This window comes from Capsella rubella, unplaced genomic scaffold (genome assembly GCF_000375325.1).
Source record: "Capsella rubella cultivar Monte Gargano unplaced genomic scaffold, Caprub1_0 scaffold_7, whole genome shotgun sequence".
Classification (NCBI taxonomy): domain Eukaryota; kingdom Viridiplantae; phylum Streptophyta; class Magnoliopsida; order Brassicales; family Brassicaceae; genus Capsella; species Capsella rubella.
In genome coordinates this window covers 6448497-6461876 of record NW_006238917.1, presented here as the reverse complement: position 1 = coordinate 6461876, position 13380 = coordinate 6448497, and the positions used below count along the sequence as shown (strand labels likewise).

At 39.2% G+C, this 13380-nt stretch overlaps 3 protein-coding genes and 1 pseudogene across 3 annotated transcripts; 2 read left to right on the top strand and 2 right to left on the bottom strand.

The window, feature by feature from the left end:
• Positions 1-82: 82 nt before the first annotated feature.
• On the top strand, positions 83-2282 carry LOC17878220 (protein trichome birefringence-like 24). The gene is made up of 3 exons (XM_006282787.2): positions 83-368; positions 895-1187; positions 1283-2282. The coding sequence occupies exons 1-3, from the start codon at positions 152-154 to the stop codon at positions 2063-2065; spliced, it is 1293 nt and encodes a 430-aa protein (XP_006282849.2). The 5' UTR covers positions 83-151; the 3' UTR covers positions 2066-2282.
• A 368-nt stretch (positions 2283-2650) lies between these two features.
• Positions 2651-5152, top strand: LOC17878546 (high mobility group B protein 6). Its single transcript, XM_006285996.2, has 8 exons — positions 2651-3036; positions 3466-3875; positions 3958-4063; positions 4147-4212; positions 4296-4466; positions 4547-4632; positions 4719-4803; positions 4898-5152. Exons 1-8 carry the CDS (start codon positions 2695-2697, stop codon positions 5012-5014), a joined length of 1383 nt encoding a protein of 460 aa, XP_006286058.1. The 5' UTR covers positions 2651-2694; the 3' UTR covers positions 5015-5152.
• On the bottom strand, positions 5124-6448 carry LOC17880385 (probable WRKY transcription factor 53). Its single transcript, XM_006285398.2, has 2 exons — positions 5850-6448; positions 5124-5755 (listed from the first exon to the last, which is right to left on the bottom strand). Exons 1-2 carry the CDS (start codon positions 6239-6241, stop codon positions 5191-5193), a joined length of 957 nt encoding a protein of 318 aa, XP_006285460.1. The 5' UTR covers positions 6242-6448; the 3' UTR covers positions 5124-5190.
• Positions 6449-8769: 2321 nt separating this feature from the next.
• Positions 8770-12996, bottom strand: LOC111829301 (annotated as a pseudogene).
• Positions 12997-13380: the final 384 nt, after the last annotated feature.

Genomic DNA, 13380 nt, shown 5'->3' with positions numbered 1-13380 from the left:
TACATTTATTTGACAATATGGCTCTTTTTTAGAAATGTTCGAATGATTGATTTTATATACATAAAATAAAGACAAGTCCCCTAGAGCTTTTGATCGGTCGAATAACATAACACACATTCCAAAAACAGCACACTGTGCATATCTTCTTCAGATGAAGCTCAAGTGGAGATCAGTCTCCATGAATCATAAGAATGTGCTTCTCATCAAGCTCATCTCCGCTATCCTCATAACTTTTTTCGCTTTCCGTCTCTTCATTTTACACTCCAGCGAGTTTTCTCCAATCTTTGCGTCGGTCACCGGTAAATTCGAAGCTCGGTTACTGCCGCCGAAGGTTCTCGTGCCGGAAAACGAAGATCTAATTCCTCAGGGTAAGATCAGTTGGTTTATTAGAAAGCAAAAGTATTTGACTTCTTTGTCAACTGTCCATTGTGTTTGACTCTTTTTTTTTTTTTGTCTAAACCTTGGTTTAATGAGCATCAATATGAGATCTAGAGGTTTTGGATCTGCAAGATCTAAATTTTTGTTTAAAGGTTTTTATGAATTGTGGTATTAGAGAAATTGTTTCTCTGCGCTTCTTCACTTCTGACTCGTGGATCTTGCTCTTCTAATTGATAGTCAAATTCTAATGGTTTGATTCTTAACATTTAAAACTTGTTTTGATGATTTGTATCATTTGGCTCTTAATTACACATTTTCATATTGTTTGGCTTTTTTTTTTTTTGACAGTTATGTTGTGATTTATAAAATTCTTTGATTAGAGTGAGCTCTCAATTAGCTGCAATGTTCAGTGACTGGTCTTTGATAATTTGATCTTAACTAGTGTTACAACATTTTGATTCAAAGATGATCTCACATTGGGACTAAGGAACAAGTTCTTGTTGTTTCTTGAATCAGATATTGAAGTAGAGAAGTGCAATCTTTTCGCCGGGAAATGGATCCCAGACTCATTAGGACCAATCTACACAAACACCTCTTGCGGCTCGCTCATTGATGGCCACCAAAACTGTATCACCAATGGCCGGCCTGACTCAGATTTTCTCTACTGGAAATGGAAGCCTCATGACTGTTTGTTACCACGTTTCGACCCTCTAAGATTTCTTCAACTTATGAGCCACAAATCTTGGGCATTGATTGGTGATTCCATATCGCGTAACCATGTGGAATCTCTTCTTTGTATGCTCTCTACGGTATAATACTGCCTGCCTACTTTTAGCAGCTCTTTGTTTCAATATCTTACTTTCCAAGTTCGTTAAATCTGTTAATCTTTTTGGGGTCTCTCAAGGTTGAAGTACCGGTTGAAGTATACCATGACAAGGAGTACAAATCCAAACGTTGGCATTTCCCTCTACATAACCTTACTATATCCAACATTTGGTCGCCATTTCTTGTTCAGGCCGCTATTTTCGAAGATTCAAACGGTGTCTCGACCGCTTCTGTTCAGCTACATCTTGATAGACTCGATGAGACATGGACCAAACTCATGCCTACCCTCGACTATGCAATTATCTCAACGGGTAAATGGTTTCTTAAATCCGCGATTTACCATGAAAATGCAAAACCCGTCGGTTGCCATAACTGTCAAGAAAAACCTCACTTGGAAGAGTTAGGATTCGACTATGCTTATAACGCATCTCTGCGGAATGTCATGGACTTCCTAGCTGGGGAAGATAACTGTAGAGGCACGATATTTTTCCGGACTTCGACCCCAGATCATTTCCAGAACGGGGAATGGCATAGCGGTGGGACGTGTAAGCAAACAGAGCCGGCCAGCGATGATGAGATAGAGATTAAAGATGTACATAAGATACTAAAAGATATTGAGATTGGTCAGTTCAAGAGGGCGGTTAGAGAGAAGACGGGTCAGGACGGTGGAATTCTTAAGCTTTTGGACTTCACCGGGATGTTGCTGACCCGACCGGACGGTCATCCGGGTGCATACCGACAGTTCAGGCCGTTTGATAAAGACAAAAATGCAAAGGTACAAAACGACTGCCTACATTGGTGCTTGCCTGGTCCCTTTGATTACTTGAATGATGTTATATTGGAGACCATAGTAAATGGCTGAGCCGGACCAACACAGTGTGATTGGCACATTGCTAATGGTTGAACCCGGTAGAATTGAAAAACCGGTTCTCTGGGGTTACATAGACTAATATTGGTGCAAATTTGTGTGAATTGAAAATATGTAAAATTGTGTAAGAAAAAGTTGAGATACTGTGATTCTGATTATTGAGAGCTAGCCGGTTGAAAAAGCAAAATCGGTTTGGTATATCGGTTAATTTTTTCCCAGGTTTTGTGAAATCAAGTTTTTTTTTTTTTTTTTCTGTTAAGAACCAAATTTCCGGTCTGAACCCGTTTTAGTTGTCATTAATTTGATATAATGAACCCACCCACCTAGCCAACTTGATTAAACAATGTAAAAGTAAACATTCTTCAAAATTAAAAAAATAGAAAAGAGGATAATGAAGAAATATTCTTCCACCTGTCAAAATTCAAAAAAGGTTAACAAATCTGCAGTCGGACGCCAAACAAGTATCAAATCCACAAAATAAAAAAATTTGAATTTCGAATTAGGAAGCCGTTGTGCGTTTCTTTCTATATAACTCCCGAAGATATTTTACAGAGGCTCCAGCTATATTCACAATCCCTAAAATTTCGAAATCTTCATTCTCTCTATTGCATTTCGATTTGAAAATGGCTTCTACCGCAGATCCAGCTCCAGCTCCAGCTCCGACGAAGAAACCAAGGAACAGTAGAAAGGCGTTGAAGCAGAAGAATGAGCTCGTGGAGACGCCGCCGGCGCCTGTTTCTGCCAAGGGGAAATCAGACAAGTCGTTCGAGCAAGATCTGATGGAGATGCAGACGATGTTGGAGAAGATGAAGATCGAGAAGGATAAGACGGAGGAGTTGCTCAAGGAGAAGGACGAGATTCTGAGAAAGAAGCAGGAGGAGCTAGAGACCAGAGACGCTGAGCAGGAGAAGCTTAAGTTGGAGTTGAAGAAGCTCCAGAAGATGAAGGAATTCAAACCTAACATGGTATAATCTCCAGATCTGGCTTTTAATCCTCGATTTGGCTTAGGTTTTGTGATTTGATTGGAATTTGGTTAGGTTTTCGCATGATAGTACATTTCTGGATCTGGATTTTGGCCTTTTGATATGCTTGAGTTCTTAGATTAGGTTGGAGTGTATCTAGTTATATGCTGATTACTCATTTGTGCATCGATCTTTGAGGTTTTTGGCTTTGATAGTTGATACAAGTTTCGTCGTAGATTTGGGATTAGTCGATTCAGTATTGCAGAAATGTTAGGATACGAACAGTTACCGAAATGTTAATTTCTGTTGGCTGATTGATTAGTTAATTGATTGTCTTCTATGTCCTTTCCACACTTCTCTGTTAGGTGATGGTATCGATCAAATGGTATGTGATTAGCTGATTGGAGAGTGTTTTGTGTTTTTGCTTTTCAGATTTTCGCTTGTGGTCAGTCATCTCTCACACAGGCTGAACAAGAAAAGGTTAATAAGAAGAAGAAAAAGGATTGTCCTGAGACAAAGCGACCATCATCATCATACGTATTGTGGTGTAAAGAACAGTGGGCTGAAGTCAAGAAGGAAAACCCTGAGGCTGACTTCAAGGAGACTACGAACATCCTGGGTACTAAATGGAAGTCTCTCAGTGCAGAAGATAAGAAGCCTTACGAGGAGAGGTACCAGATTGAGAAGGAAGCTTATCTCCAGGTCATTGCTAAGGAGAAGCGCGAGAAAGAGGCCATGAAGCTCCTGGAAGATGATCAGAAGCAGAAAACTGCAATGGATTTGCTTGATCAGTATCTCAACTTTGTTCAAGAAGCTGAACAGGACAACAACAAGAAGAACAAGTAAGATCCAAAATACCTCCTAGTGACTGAATCAATTGATCACCAATGGTGTAAACTGACTACAGCTATTTATGGTTTGCAGGAAGGAGAAGGACCCTCTGAAGCCAAAACATCCTGTATCTGCCTTCCTGGTTTATGCAAACGAGAGGAGAGCTGCTTTACGTGAAGAAAACAAGAGCGTCGTGGAGGTAAATCTAATTACTTTAGTCACTCTCCAGATCAGTTTTTTTTCTCAAATTTTGAAGCTAACTAACGTTAATGGTGGTTATAGGTTGCAAAGATAACTGGAGAAGAATGGAAGAACTTGTCAGACAAAAAGAAGGCACCCTATGAAAAGGTTTCTTTCCATACACATGTTTATATTCATAGCCATTAAGAGATCTTGGAGTGACTGAACTAAAGTGTAATATTTAATAATAGGTGGCAAAGAAGAACAAGGAGACGTACCTGCAAGAAATGGAGGTATACAAGAGGAATAAGGAAGAAGAAGCACTGAGCCAGAAGAAAGAAGAAGAGGAACTCCTGAAACTCCACAAACAAGAAGCTCTTCAACTGCTTAAGAAGAAGGAGAAAACTGATAATCTGATTAAGGTAACTGACTTGCACTTTATTTACAGTAGTCCACTACCAATTCAGAGACTTAACAGTGTCGTAATGATTGCCTCTTGCAGAAGGAGAAAGCGACCAAGAAGAAGAAGACTGAAAATGTTGATCCTAACAAACCCAAGAAGCCTGCTTCTTCTTACTTTCTCTTCAGGTATGAATTACTTCCAGTTTAATATTTAGCTCCGAGTTGATCTTTTATTCAAGTGTTTAGCTTCTAAAAGAAAACATGTTTTACAGCAAGGACGAGAGGAAGAAGTTGGCTGAAGAACGTCCTGGAACAAATAACTCTACTGTCACTGCTCTAATTTCAGTGAAATGGAAGGTATGCAGCAAAATCACACTTACGAGTAAAAGAAACATTTGCTAATAACAATGTCAAAGATGTAGATTTATGTGAGTGAATTATATCTTTACAGGAACTGGGTGAAGAAGAGAAGCAAGTTTACAATGGAAAAGCTGCAAAGTTGATGGAAGCATACAAAAAGGAACTCGAAGCTTACAACAAGAAGTCTGCGGCTACTACCAGTAGTTAGATAAAATCTCTCTTAGGATTGAAAAAAAATATATGTTCAAGTCCTGTTGAACATTTCTTATTATGCAGTGTTAGATTTGCTATTAATGACTTTTTTAACCCCAAAAAAAAAAAGTAATCTACTATCTTAATTCTCGCTGATTTCTTCTATGGATAAATGAGTCTTTTACAGTATTTTTAATAATAGATCGACTCGTGTAAAAAACTGGGAAAGGTTGTGTCAATCTCGACCGTTGGATTGAACCAGTCAGCAACGTCGAAGATGGGAGGAGAACTTTCCACGTGGCTGAAGTCGCCGTAAGTATAAAACGGTGGCGTATCAGGGAACGAGAAAACGTCTTTACCGTCGTCGAGCCCGTCGGTTCGAACGGTTAAGTTGGATTTAAGGCTCTGAAGAAGGTCCTTTGGCTTTTGGGTAGTAGTACTAATGGCTGGTCTGAGTCTGGTGTCTTCTTGCTTCTCCGGAGAGGCTGGTGGTGGTGTGATCGCCTGGGAACAAGTGTGTGTTCCTCTGTACGTGACTTCGAAAACAGTCGCATCACCGTCCGATCTCTGGACTTGCTTCGTCGCCCAACAGTTCTGTGTGCTGCGATGAGTGCATCTGTAGTAACTCCTTGGGAATTTGGCTCCCAAAATGTCTTTCTGACCATATTTTCTCCAGCTGTAGACATCATCTTGAGGTCCTTCTAAGCCTCTCTCTGGGCTTATTCTCACTTTTTCTGACCACTTTGGTAACATCTTCCTGCAAAAAATTACCCAATTTGCATATTAGTTTTACATAAAGATCAGATTTTTACATTATGATCACATCATTTAATTTGGGTGAATTTGCTTACCTTTTCTTTGAGTTGAAAATGTAATCTTGGCGATGATGACTGTCGCTGGAACCTCCTCCGTCAACGAACTCTTCACTTCTCGGACTACCGTTAATGGACGCCGGAGATTCAGGAACTCCGCCGGAATTCACCACCGGGACTACAGTTGCCGGCGTCGGAATAAGTTGTACGGTCGTAGGTGAGGATGACCAGTTTAGCATAAGAAGAGATCTTTCGCAGGAAGAAACTATCTGGTTCACCAAAATCTGGTTCGTCTCAGCCGTCGTCGGAGAAAACAAAGGCGAGGGAGCTTCTCGAAGTCGTGTCTGAAGTTTCTTGGCCGCTTCAAGTCCAACAAGAAGCTCGTTTAGCAATGTCTTTTGTTCCCAACTTAACATATCCATACCTTCCATTTTTGAGTATATGATTCCCAAAATAGAAGTTAAAAAATAAAAATATAGAAAAATCTTTGCAATTCAGTTAGATACTTAACTAGCAGTTTCAATTTAAGAAGATTTTGGTCTGAAATTGCTACCAACGTACGATGAGAAAGATATAATAATGTGTGTAAAGTATGATCAAGAATGGGTTATAAAGAATATGAAGTATGATGAGAATGATGAGAGTGTTAAAGGCTTGTGGTGAAATTGATGAGTGAGGAGGTTTGGAATATATAAGGTATGTGGATTTGAATGTTTGAAATATTGACCAAATGACGAACCAGAAATAATTAGTTATTTTAAAAAATAGAAAAAGTATATTTCTTTTAGAAGAGAGACGAAAAAAAAACTTTCAAAGTGAAGAAAAGTCTTTGGTATAAGGAAAAATAGGGCCAGAGTGTAAATCTAGAAGTGGGGGTGGTGGTAGTGAAGGTCAAAGGCTGACCAATTCAAACATTTCATAATTTGTTTGTTAATGTAGTTATCTACACTTATAAGTTGTAACCAAGTGATGAATCAAATTAGTTTAAGTGTAGTGGTTGATTAAAATAACTAGACAAAAAAGAGTTAAACAAATGTCCCTTTTGAAATGTAACCTTTCAAAGCTACGACTATGTACATGTGGTTGAGATTCCCTATTATTAAATTCCAAATGTGTATGTATATATGTATGTTTTGTTTGTTTGATCCTTTTATTAGTATGCATTATATGTGCAAGAGCAATGCAACAACTTTTATATATATATATGGATGATATATGAGTTGTTTTAACTATATATGATTTGCAATGTCAACAATAAACTTGGGATCACGAAATAATTTATTATTGTATGAGACAATTGGGAAAAATAAATTGTATAAATGAAATGTTCCATAAAACAGAAGGAATTAAACAAGTCATTTACAAAAAAATAAGTTACAATTAATTCACGACGAGTATGATAAGGTTTCGGCTGACCAAGTCACACCATTAAGTTTTCTCAAATAGTCCATATATAGGTATGTAACAAAGAAATGTTAAATTAAAGTGAGCAAAAAATATTTATTATTAGTTGAGAGTTGAGACAAATGGCCACTTATTTAGACAAAAATATATCTATAGAGAATGATTTGTTCCAAGACAAAAAAAAAATAGAAAGAAAAAAGAAACAGTCGTGAATTTATAATAAAGCAAGAGTATGATAAGGTCTTAGCTGACCAAGTCCAAGATCAAAGCTATAGTAGTGTAGTCTGATAAAAAAAGATAATTTCCAATGGAACATTCATTTTTATTGTGATTAATACTGTTTTAACTTTATTTGGCATCTAAAACAATATTAGTATTAAAATGTATTAGGACCACTTATATACGTATGAATGAAATAAGAACCTTAATTTGTAAGAATTGATTTATCCAAAAAATTGCAGCAAAATATTTCAAAGCTGAAGTTGACATACAAGAGTGTAGTGTAACAGTAGTACCAGTAATAACCATTTATATGCATATGAACTTACTACATTCACAATACTTATCACTAATGGAATTTTACTATTTACTTATCTTTGTTTAAAGATATATACATATGCAAACTACTCTTTTTTTTTTAACCAACTACAAGCATATACTTAATTTACTGTGAAATTTACTTCAACGTATAAAGAACGTAACGTAATTTGTTGATTTAATAATGATAGCAAATACAGAAAAAATCTATAAGAGAAGGAAGGATAGAGAGAGATATTCAAAAGTTTTTTTTATTTTCCAAAAAGGACAGATATATTGGACCGAAGACATTTCAAACCTCTCTCCGCGTGGATTCCTCTTTTTCATTTTTTATTTATATTAAGTTCTACTTGTGAGATTAATAATTTAAATGGCGTCACTATCTTTGCGTCATTCAATCATTTTTTATATAAAAAAAATTTGGATCTCATTCATTTCGTCATTCAATCATATCTCCAGACAACACATCATTCAGTAACTAACTTGTAAATCACTTTTAGAGCTAATAAAACTCTCATGTAATGTGAGTAAGTAATCCACAAAAATATTTTGGAATAGTTCAGTTCACATATTATTGTCACAATCCGAACTTGTAAATCAACATATAACCGGAAACCATTACATAAAAATTTAAGAAGTGTCTTCTGAGTTGTAAACTTTACTGGCATTAACTAACGATCTGTATTTATTTTGTGTGGGTCTGTTTTTTTTATGTGTCAACGCTATATACCTATACATCAGTGTACACAATTCCCATTTTCTTATTTTATTTTCTTAGTAAGAATGAAAATAAATTAATTGCTCTAAGCCTCAACAAAATAATAAAAGGAGCAATGAATTCGTAAAGTTGGAGGGACAGGCCAAACTTAACAATCCAAACACTCACTGTACGGAAAACCCAAAACCAAAACCACTTCCTTTCAATTTGTTTAACACATTTAGTCAACGCTTTCACACTTCTTAACAAAATATCCCTTCAACTCTTTACTTTTGTCCTCACATATTTTTTTAAATATTGTCATCCATATACCACCAAACTACACACTATATCAGTATATATCAGTCTTTACATTTATATAATCCAACTGCATTTTTTACTGTAAACTTTACTCTCTCTTTTTTTTTTTTTTTTCGTCAAAAAAAACATACGGATGTATGACACTATCGGAAAGATACTCTCCGCTAGGGAGAGCCAACTGGGGGCCGAAGTGCTCATATGAGAGAAGATACAGGCTCGGACACGAGCTTTCTTTGCAAGAAAGTCAGCCTGGAGGTTGGAGAGACGAGGAAGAAATCGTAGGCGGAACGTCGGAAACATAGCTCGAAGAGACTTGAAGGAGGCTAATTCAGCAGCGAAGGTTGGCCACTCCTTGGGATTTTCCACCATTGCAATAAGATCAGAGCAATCTGAGGCGAAATGTACAGAAGTTTGTCCCAATTGAATCATACAATCCATAGCCCAAAGTAGGGCGTCAAACTCGGCATGGAGGGGCGATAAGCTCCGACGAATACTTCTAAGGCCTAAATGCTGGACAGAGAGAGCCTCAGTCAACACCCAACCCATTCCACACAACGAATCTGAAGGGTTCCAAGAGGCATCACAATGACATTCTAGAACAGCAGAATTGGCCATTGGAGATCTAGTCTGAGCGACTGAGAGAGCATCTGACTCCAAGTCTTTTGCCATAGCCCTTCGCCACACTTCCTCCTCTTGGAGGGCTAGGCATAGAGTTTCATCCGGTGGTACCCGGAGATTTTCGAAAACAAAACGATTGCGGCATTTCCAAATGAACCATAAAATCCAAGGAAAGGCTTGTAAAACTGTGGCATTTATCCCTTTTTCTTGACCCCTCCAGAAAAGGAAATCAAAATTAGAGAATAGAGAAGAACTTGGGAAGAGATTCCCAGAGGATGGGATGGGAGAGAGGGCCCAAACCTGACGGGCCAGGGGGGCATTCGAAGAGAAGATGATTAATTGTTTCTTCTTCAGCGCCACATTGGGGGCAACCTTTATCCCTTCCAATATGACGATAGTGTAGGCTATGACATGTGGCTAAACAACCAGATAAACATTGCCACAAGAAGTGCTTGATCTTTCGTGTTGTTTTAATTTTCCAAACTTGTGCCTGAAGTGCCGTAACACTGGGTCCCTGAGAAGGGAGGTCACAAGATGGTCGACAGAGGGCCTTAGCAGCCCAATATCTAGATTTCACAGTATAGTTTCCAGACTTAGTATGGACCCAACTATAATTATCACTCAGGTAAGTTCGACTGGGACGAATTCCCAAAATCAGCGGAATGTCCTCTGGAGCCACTAGTTCTTGAAGCCGGAATAGATTCCAATTTTGTGTATCTCTTATCAGGAGGTCGTTGACATAAAGATGTGGATCTTGAGTGCCAAGAATACTTTTAGCCGGTCGAGAGGGTATTGTTGGAATCCAAGGGTCACTTCCACACCCTGGTAATCATCCCAGACCCAATAGTTTTCCTTAGTCCAGAGACTAAGAGAGGCTTGGCGGCAAATATGCTTCTCCAGCCATATGAGGGGCGATTGGCCTTCTTTATCTCAAGGGGATCGCTATAGCGATAATATCTGCCCCGCATTACTCTGCTTAGGAGGGAGTTTGGAAATCTTAAGAGTCTCCAGAATTTCTTAGCTAGTAAGGCTAGATTAAATTCCTCCAGAGTCCGGAACCCTAGACCCCCTTCTGAGAGTTGGGTACAGAGTTTATCCCAAGCTACCCAGTGGAGGCCTTTACTATCTTCCTTTGAACTCCACCAAAAATTTGAAATGGCACTACTAAGCTTTATCCTAATGGCCTTAGGCAGTAGGAAACACGACATTACATATGTCGGAAGTGCTTGAGCGACTGATTTGATCAAAACCTCTTTGCCCCCTTTAGACAAGAATTTTATCGACCAAGTATTTATATGGCTCTGAAGACGGTCTCGAACAAAAGAGAAAACTTGGGTCTTCGAGCCATGAATTTTCTCCGGAAGCCCGAGATAAGTACCCATCCCACCCTCTAAGTGAATGTTAAGGGTATTTTTTATAATATTCCGCGTAGGAGTATCAATCTCATGTCCGAATAATATCGAAGATTTTGCCGCATTCAGTTGTTGCCCTGATGCCTCGCCATAACAGCGGATTATATCCAAAATTGCTTGGCCTTGAGCCGGGGTTGCCCGACAAAAGAAAAGGCTATCATCCGCAAAGAGTAGGTGGGATGTCGAAGGACTCGCTCTAGCAACTTGTAGCCCTTGAATCCGTCCAGCTCATTCTGCTTCAGTAAGTTGTGCTACTAAGGCTTCCGTGCACAAAATGAAGAGAAAGGGCGAGATCGGGTCGCCTTGGCGAATACCTCTAGAAGGTTGAATATGGCCTCTTGGCGAACCATTTATGAGGACTTTGTACGAAACAGATTTTATACAGAACATGATTAGGTTAATCCATTTTGGAGCAAAACCCATTTTAGCCATCAAAGCCTCAAGGAAGGGCCATTCCACCCGATCATAAGCCTTGCTCATATCTGTCCTGATAGCCATGAAATGTTTACGACATGAAGAGTTTGTCCGTAAGGCGTGAAAATTTTCCTGAGCAATCAGGATATTATCCGTGATAAGTCGTCCTGACACAAAGGCCGATTGTGTCTCGGATATAAGATCCGGAAGTAGTTTCTTTAGCCGTATGCTAAGAATCTTAGAAATGACTTTGTAACTTACGTTACATAAGCTAATTGGACGGAACTCTGTCAATGAGCGTGGTCGGTCCGTCTTAGGGATAAGACAAATGTTTGTCTCATTCAAGGACTTGTCAAAAGTTTCTGTGGTGAAGAAATCTTGGACAAGTTTGATCAAGTCACATCCGATGATGTCCCAGAATTTTTGGTAAAAGAGGGCCGTCATTCCGTCAGGCCCAGGGGTCTTTTCAGGATTAAGTAAGAAGAGAGCTTTCTTAATTTCCTCTGGAGAGATATTCTCCAGGAGCTTTTGGTTCATATCGTCGGTAATGCTCACAGGAACATCCTGGATGGAGGCTTGAACATTCCGAGGAGAGGAGGTTGAGAAGAGATCAGAGAAGTAATCAACCGCTAGCGCTTCAATGTCCTTTTCCTTAGCGACCCAATTATTTTCCTTATTTAACAAACCTGTGATTCTATTTCTGGCTCTCCGTTGTTTAGTTGTTGCATGAAAAAATTTGGTATTCTTATCTCCAGCTTGTAACCAAGATTCTCTGCTCTTTAATTTCCAATATAATTCTTCCTCGCGATAAGCGTCACAAAGTTTCCATTTCAAAGCAAGAATGGCTTCCGGAGAGAGGTTTGTATTCTCGTTTGCCTCATCTATCTGAGATTGGAGGGATAGGATGAGCTTTTGAGAATTCGTAATATTTGATTTCCTCCACTTAGAAATCGAAATTAGACAACTCCGAATTTTATGTGGGAAAAAGCCTCCTATGTGTCGCATATGGAAAGACCAGCCTTTTTTTACAGCCTCCTTAAACCCCGGTTTACCAATCCAACGTTTATCAAACATAAACCTTTTAATGAATTTTTGGGGTCTATTACTTATAGAAGCCAGAAGAGGCCGGTGGTCAGAACCCCACATCTTTAGATACTCCACATTTGTGTGGGAGAAGATATTGTGCCATTCTTCATTACCAAGGGCCCTATCAAGGCGAGAGCGGATAAGACCGCATTTCCTACGCCCTGCCCAAGAAAGAGAGTTTCCTTGGAAGGGGAACTCAAGCATGCCACAATTGTTAATCATTGCCCTGAAGGGGAGGAAGGAGGATTCAGAACGTTTCTTTCCACCTACTTTTTCATGATTCCCAATTATTTCATTAAAATCTCCGATCATAAACCATGGTTCAGACCTAGTGAGTCCTATTCGGGTTAGTCTTTCCCAAACTTCTTCTCGGTTTTTGACAACCGGATCACCATACACAAAGGAAACGAAAACGCGATTTCCATCAATAATAGTTTCAATATCCATAACACGGTCACTAACAAACAAGAGTGTAACCGGATAATCACGGGAATACATAAGGGCAAGTCCACCACTATAACCGGAAGGGTCAACAGTCTGGAGACAATCAAAACCTAAGTTCACTTGCATATCTTCTAAAAACAGACGATCATTTTTCGTTTCCGAAAGAAAAAGAAAACCTGGAGAGAACTTGCGGCAAAGCTCTTCCAGTCGGCGTTTCACCCGCCCCTTGACAATTCCAAGCAATGATCTTCATAGGACGTCACTCGGGGGAAGGAGGCCCCAACAACAATCGAGCACGGATCTGTGATCCGGAGAGAGGGGGATGGATAGGTGTCATGTTTTGGTAATGAAGAAGTTTTCTGGTTATCAAACTCTGGGATACAAACTGGGATCGTAAACGGATTCAAAAAGGCTAGGCTACACTTTTAGCTTTCTCTTGGGCCGTAAATCTCTGAGAAGTTCATTGAGAAGAGGGACTGAACACAACAGTGTTGAGGTATGGCTGAGGAGTAAAGTGTTGAAGGAGACTCAACAAAACACTATGAACTTTTCAGAAGCTTAATTCCAACGAAACCCCGCTCAATCTTCGGATCAGAGACGAAAAGAACAGCAATAGGCAGCAGAAACTCCAAAAAGG

What these genes read in the sequence shown, in the direction of transcription:
- LOC17878220 (XM_006282787.2), top strand. Translation starts at nt 152, where the DNA reads ATGAAGCTCAAGTGGAGATCAGTCTCCATGAATCATAAGAATGTGCTT. An exon ending in CGAAGATCTAATTCCTCAGG is followed by an intron (nt 369 to 894) that starts GTAAGATCAGTT and finishes TTCTTGAATCAG; the next exon opens with ATATTGAAGTAGAGAAGTGC. An exon ending in TTCTTTGTATGCTCTCTACG is followed by an intron (nt 1,188 to 1,282) that starts GTATAATACTGC and finishes GGGTCTCTCAAG; the next exon opens with GTTGAAGTACCGGTTGAAGT.
- LOC17878546 (XM_006285996.2), top strand. Translation starts at nt 2,695, where the DNA reads ATGGCTTCTACCGCAGATCCAGCTCCAGCTCCAGCTCCGACGAAGAAA. An exon ending in AGGAATTCAAACCTAACATG is followed by an intron (nt 3,037 to 3,465) that starts GTATAATCTCCA and finishes TTTGCTTTTCAG; the next exon opens with ATTTTCGCTTGTGGTCAGTC. An exon ending in TCTTCTTACTTTCTCTTCAG is followed by an intron (nt 4,633 to 4,718) that starts GTATGAATTACT and finishes CATGTTTTACAG; the next exon opens with CAAGGACGAGAGGAAGAAGT.
- LOC17880385 (XM_006285398.2), bottom strand. Translation starts at nt 6,241, where the DNA reads ATGGAAGGTATGGATATGTTAAGTTGGGAACAAAAGACATTGCTAAAC. An exon ending in ATTTTCAACTCAAAGAAAAG is followed by an intron (nt 5,756 to 5,849) that starts GTAAGCAAATTC and finishes AATTTTTTGCAG; the next exon opens with GAAGATGTTACCAAAGTGGT.